The 16,326-nt window shown below is 41.0% G+C and overlaps 1 protein-coding gene across 1 annotated transcript in view; it reads left to right on the top strand.

The window, feature by feature from the left end:
- The window catches only part of PLCXD2 (phosphatidylinositol specific phospholipase C X domain containing 2), a 67,623-nt gene that overhangs the window by 1,200 nt on the left and 50,097 nt on the right, over positions 1–16,326 (top strand). The window contains exons 2-3 of the mRNA XM_080575749.1: positions 13,344–13,804; positions 14,940–15,181. Of these exons, the coding sequence (XP_080431875.1) occupies positions 13,344–13,804; positions 14,940–15,181 (703 nt within the window). The remainder of the gene's footprint in view (positions 1–13,343; positions 13,805–14,939; positions 15,182–16,326) is intronic.

The raw sequence follows: 16,326 nt of genomic DNA, 5'->3' as shown, positions 1-16,326 counted from the left end.
CTGGTGCTTGCAGGTGTAGCAGGTAAAAAACAGAGCAGAAATCCACTAGATCTACCTACTAGGAACTACCTAGAAACTCGCTGGTTCCTTCATGTGTTGACCCATGTTGCAGAGATTGAGCAGAAGACACGGCAAAGTCACCTATATGTTCCCACTGCACCCTAGTGAAGGTTTTGCAGGTATTTGGGCCAAATCTTTTTGGTGTTGTGCTCTGTGCTCTCGCTTCAGGCATGGCTGAGGTGTTTGCTTGTGCTTGGGTTTCCTGTGCCTGTTAGCATGAACTGTAATAAACACACAAAAGGCCTGTTTTGAGGAGTTAGCGCCTTGTTTCCTCTGTAGTGCAATTCCCAAGTGGAATGGGGCAGTTGGCTTTGGGATTAAGTGTGTTAATGCTGGGCATATCCCTGAATAGCCCTTCCTTCAATTAATCCTTAAACTATGACTTGATGCTTTTGCTCCTCTGAAGATAATTAAGAATTGTGCCTTGCCAGGGAAGCTTTTCTTGGAAAAATGCAATACCCATTTATTCAAGAATTATGGAAGACATTTGCCAAGATGCTGTTCAGGTTTGGTTTGATTTTCGAGCATTTATTTGTGAGTTAGGACTAGTGTGAACTCAATCTGTTGCAAGAAAGGAGGAAGAACTTAATCTTCTGTAAGAACAGCTGTGGATCTCTAACACTTTGACCTCCTTCTCTTTATTGGCCTTAAAAAAAAAAAAAATAAAAATGAAGTTGGCTGTGACCTTAAGAGGTTCTTTTTAAGGTTTCTCTTAAGGTTTCTCAGGTTGTCAAGCAAAGCTTAAATGCAAGTGAGGGGGCAATGTTGTTTATATATTGAACCTAATAGCTGGAGGTTCTAATGACTAGCATGAAAATGATTCAGGTTATAGTTCATCATATGAAAATGTCTCTTAGAACAGAGCCCGTGTATGGCTTGTACAAGGAAAAGAATACAGCATGGCCATCAAGTATGCCTATGTATGATGTTACACTGAAGACACTAAAGTATTGTAATTACTTACATCTGAATTACTTATCTATCCCCTTTGCCAGCTGAACTTAAAATAACTCCTAGTTACTCCACAGGGCTTCTAGTTTAAGAAATTGGCAAGTGTCATCACTTTCAGTTTAGGCAGATCAACTGACAATTGAGCACAACAGATGCTTCTGAAGTTACCTAGGAGTATGGCTGAACTCTGGTTGAAGTGGCAAAAAGGAAGTGAGTGTTGCTTGTAGATGTCAGCAGGGAAAATCCTAGGTGTGACTACTGTAGGCAGTTCGTTCTGGTGCTGGATGTTAGATTCTGGTCACTAGTGAAAGAGGATTGATTTTGATATTAGTGCTTTAACTTGTCAAAAGCCTTTAGGTACATTTGTAGAGGACATGGGGAGATGTATTCTCAGAAACAGTGACTTTCTCTGCTCCGGTGGAGATAGGCAAATGGTATTGAAGCATTTAGAGAAAGGGATATGTTTCTGTTGTTACATGCTGCAGCATCTACTGTATTTCCTGGACTAGAACAGTTCAAAAGGCCTTGTTTTAATAAAATGCAACACCTTTTTCCCACCTGACAGTAGCAAACATGCTTCTTGTAGCCCTGTACATTTGAACAGTGAGGGGGACAGAAAGGAAGTTCAGTGTTCACATCAATTTCAGGCTGACTGCGGATTTTGAAGCTTTTGGCAGTGGAGTCACCCTCAGTTTTAGTGAATGGTTGAACTTTTTTGTTGCTAGAGCAGCTTAAGGGCTGTGTAACTTTGGTTGCAGAAGGTTAAGTGATGGACAGTAGCAGTGCTTGTACAGTACTGGTTGCATGAAGCTTGTAGCAGAGGAACCAAGAAAATGAGTTATTGCTTCAGGAATGCCATGCTGATTTTAAAATCAGTAGTGTTCTTTGGAAAACCTTTCAGTGTGGCTTCGTTGTTAGTCAAAGTTGGTGCATTTCTATCCCTTTTCTGCATAGCCTCCTGTAAGCTGTGAGCAGGATGGAGAACGTGTAATGAGTAGACCTTCAGGATTTTTTTTATTTATTAATTATAGTTCAGTGATTCTTTTGCTGAAATGTGTTTTTGATGTGTTTGAGAAAGTAGCCTTTATGGGATCCAAGGTGATGTTACTAGCAGCATGCAAGGGAAGGGTTGTACAGAACAGGTTGCAGTTCAGCCATCTGTTTATAGATGCTGAATAGCAATGAAGGCCAATAGTATCTTCAAGCGATGTGAAAGGTAGGCTTCAGTGCAAATGAGAAGCATGTTCATATGTGCTTAGTACCTGTGTGTGCGTCTGACAGACATGGCCTGCTTTTGTCCATGTCTGGATGCATTTGTTTTTACCACAGGAGTGATGGGCTCAAGTGTTCCTGGATTTTCATTTCCTTCCCTCCTTGCAATCCCTTCTTGTATATAGGAGTAGAAATGCAATTCTTCTGAAGGCACTGGAGCTGTTGAAGCCCTAAACATTGCTTTAACTTTAAATAAAGTCAGTTGTGAAAACCCTAAAACAGTTGTTTGGTATTTTTACCTAATTACACTCTGGATAAATGCCGTATTTGGAGATAACGAAATCTTTTTTTTTTAAGGGATAAAGTACAGGATGAGACTCTTTGAAATGAAAGAATTGGTCATATACACAGAAAAGAAATTGCATAGATTTAAATCAGTCTATGGCATCACAAACAATACAGTCTAAGTAACTCTCTTGTAGGAAGTTAAGGGTGTCTTGTATGGAGTTCTACTTTTTTATTTGTTGCCAACTGTTATGTCCTTGGAGCTGTTGGTTTTTTGTTGGTTTTAAGGGTAGCTGCAACCTCTGGGAGTCCTTTTCAACCTAAATTAATCTGTTTCCCACAGTTGTTGAGTATGTTGTAAAACATCCTATCTGAGGACAGAGAAAGCCATTATGTGTTATTTGCCCAATCCTTAGATCCAGCTGCTAACAAGGTGTGTTTAAGATGTGTATTTTATTATGTCCACCAGTTTGGTGCTTACATGCTGATTTAATTCTGTGCTCACAACAGAGAAATACTGAAAAATTTGGAGTCTTCCTCCAGTGCTTGTGTGTGTGGACTTCTCTATTGTTTCCTCTGGAAAAAAAATATAGGCTAAATTCTAAACCAGCACAGTATGATCCAGGGAAAAAAAGGTGAGGTTTCATGTGCAGTGTGAGAAGGGAAGAAATCTTTTGCAATGAAAAATTGGCAAATATCAAATAACTGAAATGTCATCAAATTGTATGTATACAGTATATTCAACAAAATTACCTGCCTTTAACAAGTTGTGACCATATGTGAAATTCAAGGGTTTTTTTCTTAATTATATCCAGATTAATCTTCTTTGAATGTAGATTTAAAAACAAACTCTTCAACATCTTGATGGTGAATGTGACCCTTGGCAGGATGTGTACTATTGTATATGTATAGCATTTGTTTAATTTCAAGCTAGTTTGCTTTAAACAAACTTATAAAATAGTGCAAAACTCTGACATTTATTGTTTTGCTTGGTCATCCCTTAATCTGTTCATTTTCCTATTCTCCGTCTAAGAAATGGGATAAGAGATGTGATGCAGCACAGCCTTCCAGTTTCATCATGCTTTTATGTGGACACCCGTATTAGAAGAGGTAAAACACATTTTGTATATCAAGATCTGCCTTCTGAGACCATGATATGCTGTTTTCTTTAGACAGTGAAGCAATCTACCTGATGTTAGCAGCGTTCATTGAGTCTTCTGTTAGTCCAGCCTTGGACATTCTGGATGAAGGTGATGAGCAGAGTAGTAGCCATTCTATTTTCCGTTAGGCATTGGTGGTAATGTATTTACTTAATCCTGTCTGGTTTATTCAGTGTTCAAATAATCAAGAGCCATGTCATACCAAGTAGGCATACTTGGAATTTTTGTTCAAAGTATATTAATGGGGATTAATTGCTCATTCTGGTCAAGGTGATTAGCTGTGAGTTTTTTGTTTTTTGGTTTTTTTTTCCCACCCAGTTCTGATCTTCTTTCCCTTATCTTCTAGAGGAAATTTATGGTAGGGATCTACTTGTGTATGTAAGAGTAGGCAAGCCCTTTCTTGCAGGAGCACCAAGAATAATTATGGGGACTGTTTCATAATCTAGCCAAGGCAGCCAAATGCTTCTCTTCTCCCCTGCCTTCATTGTTATGCTCCTTCCATGTCCTGTCCACCCCCTTAAAAAAAAAAAAAGAAAATAAGACGAGGACTGATTTTGGCTTACTTTTTTCCATTGGTATGTGTTTAGTCAGTGTGAATGAGTGCCTTCAGAAAGCCACCCTGATGGAAAACTTGTCTGTATTGATGGTGATGATGGTTTGTGGGGATTTTTTTGGAGACCTGGTTCCTGCCAGAAAAGCTTTCCAGGACAGCTGCTCCTGTGGTTAGACAAACCCTGGGGCAAGTGCTGGAGCGTGCAGCTGTCATGAGGTAATGAGGAGAACCTGATATGTCACGGTGCTGTAGACATAAGCAGGAAAAGAACAGGTTCAGTGGCTGTATCTAGAAAGCATAGGTAACAGTCTTCTTTCATGTAACTTTGGTGAGACACCTGCTATTGAGGAAAAATTAAGCCTAGGAACCTACTTGAATCTGAAGTAATTTCAATTTGAACCTCTGGAGAATAGAGATAGTCAGTTCACACCAATGTTCTTGTCCTACACTGTAAGATTTTGTCATTCTTGAAATAGAAATGCTTCAGTGTTGTAGGTAAAACTTCAGTGTTTCAAATCGACCTTAAATATATAAAAGCTTTTGCCACCAAAAGTCAGTTTTTGAGATACAAATTTGTACAGAGCTGTATGTAGTGGTAGACAGGGTGTGCTGCAGGATTGGGGCGTGCAGGTAGTCTGCCTCTCAGGGGAGATATAGAGCAGCTCTCCAGTAATTGCTTTCGGCAGTGCGCAGAGCCTTTTTTGTCATCTCCCAGGGATCCCAGCTGGTATATTAGCCCTTCCTGTGAATGCCTGTGAGAGGATAGCCAGGATGTCATTTCAGAGCAATGCAGAACAATTACAGCGTGGCTCAGTTCCTGCCTGCACCAGGCTGGCTGATGGGTGGAGAATTGCCCGAAGGATGCTGGGCTGTGGGTAGGTAGAGCTGACTGAAGAGCTGAGTTTTAAATTTCCAGAAGTGTTTTTTTAACACAAAATAACCTTGGCTCAAATGTGGCTAAAACAACTTCAGTTGGGGAGTTGAAACAATTGTTGAAATGTCTTTGTTCTTCGCTGATATCTGGGGAGAGATGTGTCCTTGGCCTCCTTACTCCTTACCTGGAACGGTAAAGCTCAGTATGTTACTCCAAGTTGTAGCACTAGTGAAGCTGCTTGATCCTCCCTACAACATGCGCTTCTTTAATTAAATACCTTTCTAGCACCTTCTAATTGAATAAACTTCCATAGTTATTTCTTGGGTGTGTCAGTACAAGTGTGGCTAAAGCTTTTGGTACAACAACATGCCTGTTTCCACCTTCTGCCGAAAGGTCACCCCCAGAATCCTGAGGCAGAAACCTGATGTTTTTGATGGGAATGATCAAAGTCCTACAAAATGATCAGCCCTGGAGAAGGGAGCTTCATGGGCACAGCCAGCTGGCAGTCTTGATGGTGAGTGGCCTGACAGGCCGAGCCTGCAGCTCAGTCCCAACGAGTCACAGGCTGCATGGTGGGTTGTGCTGATGAGATCCATCCTGGCCTGCTCCCCGTGGTGACAAGCTGCTGGGGGTGACCCTGTTGTGCCACAGCACAGCCACCGGGGTGCTGGGGCCTTGCTGGGCTCATGTGCTGGGCATGTAAGGAGTGCCTGAGATGGTGGGGCCCTGTGTGGTTGCTGCCATCACCTCACCCACTGGTGCAGGCCAGCTCCGCTGTCCCAAGTAGTTACCGAAAGTCCTGTGGGCAGCCTGCCTTTAGCTGGCCAAGCTGAATTAGTGATTCATAGAAGAAAATGAAGCAGCAGCCCTTTCTAATTTAAAACTGGCCATATTAAGAGACATGATCTCTTTTTCTCTTTGCCTGCGTGACCCTGAGGCAAGCTGCTGAACTTGCTAATGCTTTGGTCATGTTGTGTCTTTGTTCCTCTACTGGTGTGTGATGTGGACATGCCTCCCGAGGGGAGAAGCAGTGGTGAGCTTGAGACTGCATCCCCTTTCCAAACAGTACTCCTTTGGAGCCCTAATTAAAGGGATCATTGAATCAGCTGAACTGGCCATCTGTTGGGTTAAAGCTCAAAGAGGAAATGGGAGGTTAATGTTCTGATTCACCAAGCTTTATTTTCATTTTCAGTTTTAATTGGCACTTACCCATCAATGAGGACATAACCATTCGAAGAAAACATCTGCATGGGTATGATTTGTAAATACAGGATTTTCAGAATGAACCTGTCCTGAAATGACAAGTGACTTCCTTACGTTGGTCTTTTAAATCATTGTAGAAGCTAGTTCCAACTGTTAGTAGAGAGGCTATTCATCTCTCTGGACCACTGTACTAATGAGAACATCTGTTAAAGTTATTCTGTTATTCTCAAGTAACCAAGTCTTCCCTTGCACATCCCTAGTTAAAGAATTGGTGTGGCATATGGTGAAATAACTGTCCTGAACCTATACATAAGTTCTGCTAAAAAGCAAGTCTGGGGTCTTACAGTTTCTCCTCTTAGTGGACCATGGTTGTCTGCTTAGCCCAAACCAAATTGTTCTGTGTGCTTTTTTTTTCCCGGACAGTATATAAAGCTTGTGGTTGTTTCTTTCGTAAGCCAACTTTTTTTTATTGACATCTATTCCCTAGAGAGTGACTTCGCTGCTTGGCAAATGAATGCAGAGATGCTCAAGTTTTATTTCAAACAGAAGATCAATTTCAAAGTCAATATAAATGTTTGTTGCTCTCCTTCAATATTGTGTGGAAGTTCCAGTTTGCCTGGTGTTCCAGAAAAGATTTAAAAAGAGAAAGAAATTACTGTGTGATGAAAACAAGAAAAAATTTCCAAAGAGCCTTCTCTGGGGAGAGTGGCAGCCCTTGATCTACACATTACTGTGTAGTCACAAAAGAGGAATATAGGAATCTAATTGAGCTCTTTCTGTTCAGAGCAGGAGTGTCTGTTGAGGCTTTGAGATGGTAGAAAGGTACTGTCCCTTTCTACTTTCCCAATACAGACAGTTGAGGTTACCAGTGATAAATGGGAAGTCATTGCTAAATTGCACAAAACATAAGGAAGATAAGTCAAATCAGTGCCAAATGGATTTCTTTTCTGGCTTGCCAGAAAAGCAAACAAACATGCAATAGTGCTTTTGGGATGGCCTTAAGCAGTTTCTCTTACACCTTCTGCTCCCTGCCCAGCTCTGCCTCCCAGCCTGAAAGGGCTGGGGTTGGAGGAAGTCACAGTAATCCTTTGACAGGGAGAGGAAGTTTTCCTAAGAGGATTTGGTCTGTACTGTGCTTTGTCCTCTCTGAGGCCACATTAATAATACCTAAAGGATTCTAGGATTCTATTCAAATATAAATATACTTATCTAAGTAGTGTTAGATTACTAATTATCAATAGGATGCTTGTTATTCCTGTCTCTTCTCCTTTTGCTGGGCAAGTTAAAATGAACTGTTCAATTTGTTTTTCATTAGCAAAGAGCTGTTAAGATGTTAATCTTCTGATTAGAAAATCTGGATTGTTAATGACCTGAATCCCGAGGACTTCTGGGCTCTGAGAGGCACTTCTCTTCATCCCATTTTCCCTCAATTCTGGCACACGTAGGACATCTGGTTTATAAGAACATTTGTGGGCCTTAGCTTGCTAGTGTTTTCATCCTGTGTTTTTTGGAACTTGATTACCGTACTTCTAAGTGTCTTGGCTATGTAATGTTTGCTATTCTATGTCATCTGTGGTGTTTTGTAATATATGGGGAATGTACTTTGTAGAGGGAGTGAGCAAAGCTTGCTTTAAGAAGTCTGGCGTCAGCTACAGCTAGGGTGATTCTTTGCCCATAAATGACCCTGTAATGCTTCTAATGGGTTGGTACAGTACGTTGACCTTGCTTCTTAGGAATGTTTAACATTACACGGGAGGTTTTCTGGCGTTTTTCGTCATGTTAATATTTCATTGATGCGGAGATCAAAACAAATTACCCCAGTCCAGTTAAACTCTGACAATGCATTCTCCTGCTCTTTTGCTTTCATTATTGTTTCTTCGCTAGCCAGATTTTTGCAGTAAGTGTCTTCAACTGCAGCATCATTACTAGTCCACAGGCTTGCAACCAGGGAAACTAGTGTTAAAACTGTCAATATGGTTTAAAATAGTGTTTTTTGTCTTGTTTTCAAGTAACTGGCAGCGTGCAAGTAGTATATCCTTTTCTGGAAGGTCTCTGCATTTTGTGTGTCATGTATTCGTACTTTTAACATGCCTTGAAGGTAAATTTACAAGCTTGTAAAAGGATGCCATGGGTTGGTGATGTGCTGCTGAATCCTATCCCTGCACTGCAAGTGTATGTGGAGAAAGTACTGATGTGGAAACGGAAGAAGATAATGTAGAAATACAGCTAGTAACTGTTGAAATTCAAGGCTTAATGACATCTTGTTGATTAATGTCACTTGTTTGAGCTACACCATGGGTTAATTAGACTATCTGTGGCCAAGTAGCATGACAAATAGACACTGGGAAGTTAGACTTGGCTACAGATGTGATGATGAAAGGCTGCTTTCTAACAGTTAGCACAAACACTTCAGCAGAAAAGTCATCCTGAACACTGAAATACAATCTATTTAACATACAAATTGAATTGAGTAGCTATCTATTTAACATACAATTAACTTGGGAAATTAGTGTAAGGAGAATAAAAAGGGATTTAAAGATACGCATAGAAGTTAATCCACGGTTGCACTTGCTAGGATAAAACTAAGAGGGCTATCCATCATTTTAACAATCTGGTGTCTGGAAGATACCTCTTTAATACTATTCTAACCATGTCATAGCCTTTGATAGTTAAATAGACGGGCATCTGATGTGACTGCTTTTCTTGAAGCTTCCAATCTTTGTCAGATAGAATAAATTAAACCCAAACAGAGCAGCCACTCTCTTACCCTGTTGTAGGAGCTGCCAGCAGATTTGCAGTTCTTTTTTTTTGTTCCTGTTTTGAATGTACAGACACTTTAATGCTTAAATTTAATGTATTGGTTGGTAAGCTCACTTCTGTGTGCTGCACATCTTTGGCCTGTTAGAAGCAAAATGGGAAATCATCCCTTATTTACTACCTGTGCCTAGCTTGGTTGCTGGAAGGTGAGCACAAGATTGGTGCTGTATCACTGCAAACCTTCCTGAGCTGCTTCAGTCCGAACGCTAATCCATCGTCACATACAGTGACTCCCCTTGAGTGACTTCAGCATGCTGCATGTGCAAGAAGTTGGCCTTTGAAGCAATTTGGAGTGGGGGATTTGGTGTCTGTCCACCTAAACGACAGCTGTAGACAAGTTTCTTGACTCTTCTTTGTTTTCTGATTTATTGGTCTAAGACGGAAGTAGGGAGCACCTGGGTTTGTTTGTTGCTTTGTTCACAATCTCACAATCAGCAGTTTTAAGGAATGGATTTATTGAATCAATAACAGGGTGTAATGTATATTTGATATCTTGGCTATCATCTGAAATGCTTTGCTGATGTGACTTCTCAAGCTTTCTTGAAGTGGTCAGTATAATTTGGAGAGATGCACACCGTGTGGGCAGAATGTAGACTACAAAAGACTTCTTGTGTGTAGAGAAGAGTAGTCTGCATGCCACAGTAAGAGCTCGATTCTTGCTCTGTTCAGCATCTGACATCCCCTTTGATGTTGTACAAATTACAGCATTGGGGCATCTTATTATATCCTTGGAGTATACCTTAGTTGAGAATGTGGTTAGCAGCTCTAACGAAACTGAGCTCCTTACAAAATGGAGGTGTTGTGCTCTGTGTTTCTGGTGTAGGCTTTGCCTTTTAAATTGTTTAGGATTGGTGTTTTTACACTATGCTTTTTCAAGGAGAAATGATGCTGGAACAGCAAGCAGCCTGGCTCATGGCATGGCTACAGGTCCCCCCTGGAGCTCAGGTGTAGAGAGAAGGAGAGCAGGGATTAGTTTGACATCATGATATGATTAGCTTAGCATGTAGTTTAACATCACAGCTAAGCTATATTAAAAGCCAGTGGCTCAGCTGGTAACATAACCCAATGATCTTAAATTAAAGAAGGGCCTGCTGGATGACGTGAATCCCTGCTTGCTTCTCATCCCAACCAGTATCCAGTACTGTCGCTTCAGGTTTTCAGTTCACGTTTTTCTGTAACTGAACTAAAAATGCTTCGTGCTTGGCCTAGATACTTCTCACAGCCGGTGGCTAGCCTTCTCTAAATGGCGACTGAAGGACCTGAACTCCTGCCGTGTCTTCCCAGCCTCAAGATAGATGGTGCTGCCCTGTGCTGCTCAGGAGGTGGTCCTCTATCCAGAAGGACAGCTTGTTTGTTAGATGTTCCACCTCAGGTTCTAACTTGGTTATTTGTGTATGTGACTTGACTTCACTGTAAATAAGTTCTATTTACTGGATTTTTTTTTGAAGAGCTGCAGTGCAGGAGATTTAAGGATCTTCTCAAATGAGAAGCATGTCACATAGTTCAATTCCTCAAATAGCTGCAGTACTGAGGAGCCCAGTTCTTAAAGTGTGTGTTGAAAAAGCTGCACTGTACAATTGGCTCTTTTTTGTTGCTTTTGACAGTTATAAGTAGAATATAAATAGAATGGTATGTGATAGCGCAAGGAGGAATTTGGGTTTTGTATCTTTAAATGTGACTTAAGTGTGGCAATCTGCAATGGAAAGAAGCTTTTGTAGCTATAAGGATACCTGATCAGACTTCAGAAAACAAACTGTTTCTTTGCTGAGATTTGCCTAGACAACTGTGTAAGAGTTGACGACAACAACATATTTGATGTCAGATAAAATTGTCATTCCTTTCCTTCATAAGGCATATCTATCAGGCAGTGACAGTGGCTGAGGGGGCAGAGCAGTGAGTGACTTCTCCAGCCAGAATCCTCTGGAGGCTGTTGTACAGTCTCACTTAGAGAAGAGCTGTAAGAAATTTTCTTTTTGTTGTAACATAATAACCAAATTTCTACAGGGACTTAAGTAAAGGAAGAAATTAAAATGAATTAAGAACTCGAAATAAGAAAAGTGCCAAGTGATTTAGTCAGAGGCATAATGCAATTATGCCTTGTGCAAATGAAGTCTATTTTTCAAATACTGGAGAAGATTGAAAGGCTCACTCTGCTGTGCAGGGGGGTATATGAAACACAAAAGTCTGTGAATTGCAGCTTCCACTATAAGCAAGCCTTTATATGGCATCTTCTGAAATGTCTTCATTAGATGCCTAATCCTGTATTAGTAGCGTAGTTTTTGTTCTGTTACGCATTTGGGGGTGGAAAAAACTGGCACTTGAAAACTGACAGCTACCTTTTGATGTGGTTTATTGTGACAGGTACCTAAATAGTTTAAGCTGACACCTTTTTAAAACAGCTTTTTTGTTACTTGTCACTTGTTTCTCTGACTGAATGGAAAGCCACGTAAGAAGTATGCTTTTACAGACTGGGAATAATACATGAGGAGTCAATTAGGAATTATTTAAGTATTCATTTGTAAAGCCTGAGAACTAAACTTCATAGTTCCTTTTGAAAACTTTCAAACCAGTTGAAATTCATGCAGAAAGAGCGCATTTCAGTGTGTAGTGAACTGATTGATGTTTGGTTTGCCCCTAGTCTCTTCCACCATCTGGATTAAAAAATCCTGTCAAGGTAATCCAACTGAGATCATAATCTTATTTACAGCTCTGACCTTGCACGGCAGAAAATGCATCAGTCTTCAGGTGGACACTTGTGCCACAAGCAAACAGTTTAGGTGAAGGAGTCTATGAAGGCACCAACTGTTGTCTTAATATAAAACTGTCATTAGGATTTTTTCCAGAGTTGCAGACTGAGGTAGAGGAGGAAATTCTGGAAAAATACATTCACAGGAGCAGGGACAAGAGCCCTGGTCCATGCAGGACAGGAGGTTGCAGGCAGCATGGTGTAGTGCTACTGTAGCCCTGAGGCAGCTGGAAGAGGAGCTGACTGTGGCAGCAGGGGGTGAAGATGCGTTCCCTGCACTGCAGCCAAGTGGGCATGCAGGGAGCAGGTGGGGTTTGGCTCCGTGGGAAAGCTGTTAGCTGCTGTCCTGAAGATAAAAGGGGAAGCAAGGGTGTTAGAGATCCTGTATTTTTTTTTCTGCCTGAGGCTTCACAGTAAACTCACACCTGGACCAGTTGCAGCTTCTTGGCCAGAATGGTGACTGGAGTAAACGGTTAGAAATCCCTGGTCAGCACCAGTCTGGGGTAGCTCAGCCTCTGCCCATCATTTGCTTTTGGCTGCCCTGATGCAAAGCAAATGGTAACTGGGCAGTCTTTACTCTGTCACTGACTTGACTCAGCTAGGGATATTTCTTTGTCTCTGAAGTTCTTATTTTGGAGGGGTTTGATACTTGTCAGCTTTGTTTTTTAATCACTATTGATTTTTGAGTTGGAGGGGTTTTCCTAGTAAGCACAAATTTTATACTGCAGGTGCAGTTTCTTTGCCAGGCTGCAGGTTGTGTTCCAGGCACTGACAAATTGAATTGTTGGTTTCCTTTTCGATAAATTTTCTATTCATCATATCTGTAGTCACTGCAAGGCGCTGCCAGGTTGAACAGAAATTCATGAGCTTGATCAACCTGTGTGGTGTCTAACAACACAGTAACTGGTGTCACCTTGTACTCAGTTGCTTGACCTCTAAGTTAAACCAGTCTTTGGGCACTCAAACTACTGTTCATTTACTGTCTTGGTGCTAAACTGAGGCATGGTGAAGCACATGTGTATGTAACCCTCTGTACTTTGTATTAGGTCATGATTGGATTTACCAGGCAGAATGAAAATTAAGTCTGAGCGTCTATTTCAGCTTTCTTTCAGTGAAGTTGGAGACCCATCTTAAACCAAAGCTTTCCCAGAGCCTGGTAGATCCCTGGAGGCGGCTTGACAGCTTATAAATGGAGAAGGGAGTTTGGAAGCAAATGTGCCTTTATCACTGATATTTATGGTTATGATTTTCAGAGTGCTTTCATGTTTGCTATTCACACAAGAACACAGTTCAAACTCTTGAGAACCTTAAGCATTTGTTTTTGTTCAGTTGGGGAAAACTGAAGCGCAAAAGGATAGTCTGAAGACCCACAGTTCTTCTGTGGCCTTGTCATGCAGTTATGACCTCTTTCACTTTACAAGGGGTGTGTCTGTTGGAGAGTCCAAGTTTTTCCTAAAACTCACTATTTTTCACTTCTTCCAGGGTCACATGATTCTTTCAGCTACTGGGTAGATGAGAAATCTCCTGTGGGACCAGACCAAGCCACAGCCATCAAACGCTTGGCCAAAATTTCTTTGGTTAAAAAGATTATGAAGAAATGGTCAGTGACTCAAAATCTGACTTTCAAAGAGCAGCTGGAAGGTGGGATCCGCTACTTCGATCTTCGCGTATCTTCCAAACCTGGGGAAATAGGCCATGAGATCTACTTCATACATGGTTTGTTTGGCATCAAAGTGTGGGATGGACTGATGGAGATTAACACCTTTCTTGACCAGCACCCCAAGGAAGTCATCTTCTTGGATTTCAACCACTTCTATGCCATGGATGACGGCCATCACTTCTTCTTGATCAACAGGATCCGCTCAGCGTTTGGATCCAAACTTTGTTCTGTTGAGTGTGTAGAATATGTGACGTTACAGTACATGTGGGAGAAGAAGCATCAGGTGGGCGAAGGATGATCTATCATGTTTTTCAAACCCAAAAGGTTGAGTGAAATAGGCTGAGTGGGGTTCCCTCTCAGTGGTATTGGCCCAAGGACACTGCTGGTGGCTAATTTAAAGGCTTCTAGAGACTCCTTGATGTAGCGTCTATGTCCATGGTATAGTTAGATTGTGTCCTGCTTCTAAGCACGTTCCTTAAATAATTCAATGACAGTGCTCTTGGGGCCTTGTGCTCCTTATCAATGGTTTTCTTTTCTGAAGGAACTTGTGCTGACTTTAGTTAAGGATATGATAAACTGTTGTCTTTGTGAATTTAAAGCATGTAAGCTCTATCATGACTAGGAGAGGCTATAGAACTTCCTACCTCCTTTATGGTCATCCAAATCTATAGTGGCAGGACTCTTATCACAGATTATTCTCTATGGTGTACATGAAGACTAAGAAAACAGGATTTCAGTGACTGCACAATTCTTATAAAATAGGTGGCAGTTTGAGGAATTCCTCTGAATTGGTGCTGTCTGTTTAGTGATTTGCCTCACAAGTCTGCTAGGGTCCAAAAAAGAATCATTTGTAAGGTTGGTTGGTAAGTGTTGCACCTTTGTGCTGACCTATAGAGAACCACCTTAGAAGGTATAAAATACTGACCTCTGATTTAGAGGAGGCTTTGCTGAAAGAAAGGCTGACTTCAATAACATTCAGTAAGTGAGAGTAAAATGCTGGATGGCCTGGTGTGCTTTAGCCATTTAGGAGTGATGTAGGAGATAGCAAGATAGCTTATCCTTAACTTCGATGGTTATGGTCTCTGACAGTGCTTAGAAATGCTTTCAAGTGAGATGATTGGAATGACATGACACTGTGCTCCTGGCCACTGTTTCATTTTAAACTGATGACCTGTAAAGCCCGAAGCAATTCTGTCCTCATAGCTAATCCAAATGATCTCCATCCCTTGTTGGTAAATTTCTTGGCAGTCATGACTCAGGAGGAATTACTTTTTTTTTGCTTAATCCTCGTTTTACTGCTATGCTAGTTCTAGTAGTAATGCATAAGCATTAACCAATGCACCATGCTGTTTATAAATAAAGTAGTTAAGAACTGTCTTTAGATAACCATCTTTTCTACTTTTTCTTGTTTCTGTTAGGTTCTTATTTTCTACCACTACCCTTTGTGTCGAGAATTTCCCTTTCTATGGCCAGGGAATAAAATGCCAGCACCATGGGCTAATACAACCAACGTGCACAAACTCCTACAGTTCCTGGAGACCACTCTCGAAGAACGAAGTCGTTATGGGACTTTCCACGTTTCTCAAGCAATTCTTACTCCTCGAGTGAAAACTATTGCACGACATCTAATCCGTGGTCTGAAGAACACACTTGTTCATAGGTAAGGGCTTGCCTTGATTGTTTGTTCTTTAGTTAAAACATTTCATGTTGAAGTGGCACTGAGGAAACAAGGAACTGTAATGTTTGCCTAAAAGTAAGATTTGCTGACCTTCTAGAGAGCATGCAGTTGTGCTTCATTACCATTGCTGGGGTCAGATATCTGCAGTCATTAAAAATCATGACATTAAAAAAATAGAAATTTAAATGTGCATATATATATATTGTAAGCAGAAGTTTGCTTTTTGGTAACTGGAGCTTTTTGAGTGTTGTTCCATAAAATGTGGACTGCACCTGGTGTTTCCAACTTAAAAACTTGAATTTGGGGCTTGGGGGAGGAAATTGTGCTACAGGAGAAAATGCATGTCTCTTGCAGGCTCAGTTTTGCATTTGTCTGTACAAGTCCGATTCCTATCATGACCCAAGTTGTTTGACATGGGGCAGTAATTTCTCAGGGGTTTTACCAAAAATTAAATGAACGGTTTGACTTTGCTTTTACCATTGACCATTGTATAACTTCCTTATTAGTAAGATAATTAGAAAAGGGTTTGGCTGTATGTAGTGCAGCGTGCCAGTAACTTTTGATAGCGTTAACAGCATAAACAGGACAGGGTCTATGTGGTTTCTCTTTACCGTATTACCTTGTAGCCTGTTGGCCAAAACTTGCCAAAACTTAGCAAAACTCTAACAGTCCTGGTAGGATCCAGTCTCCTGTCTTGGTGTTTAATAGCGCCTGTTTTGATGTCACTAGCAAATTATCTTCCAACAATGATACTAAGTTCTAAATTACACTTGTGTAGGTGGGCACAACTGCCTTAATGGGCTCTGTTGTGACTGTCATTGTAATTATCTTGGCAACTGAGCTTCACAGGAAGCACTGAGATAAACACCCACCCATGTCTATAGCAGCCAGTTCATGTTCCCTTTTTGGGTGAATTATTGTTCATTTTAGCAGTAATTACAGTATGGTTATTTTGAGACAAAAGTCAGTGTCACTGCTTTTCTTAAAAATTCTTTCTAAAAAGAGCAAGTGTTGTGGATTTACAATCACACAAGCTGCTGACAAAAATAAGGCAATTCCACGCAAAGCATAAGTCATGGAGGTTTCAGTCTCCTTCCTGTTTAGAGACATGAGTCTAGAGAGAGATA

Source organism: Anser brachyrhynchus (assembly GCF_964034855.1).
Source record: "Anser brachyrhynchus genome assembly, chromosome: 1".
Taxonomy (NCBI): domain Eukaryota; kingdom Metazoa; phylum Chordata; class Aves; order Anseriformes; family Anatidae; genus Anser; species Anser brachyrhynchus.
The sequence above is the reverse complement of the archived record's forward strand: the minus strand, read 5'-3'. Positions and strand labels throughout refer to the sequence as shown.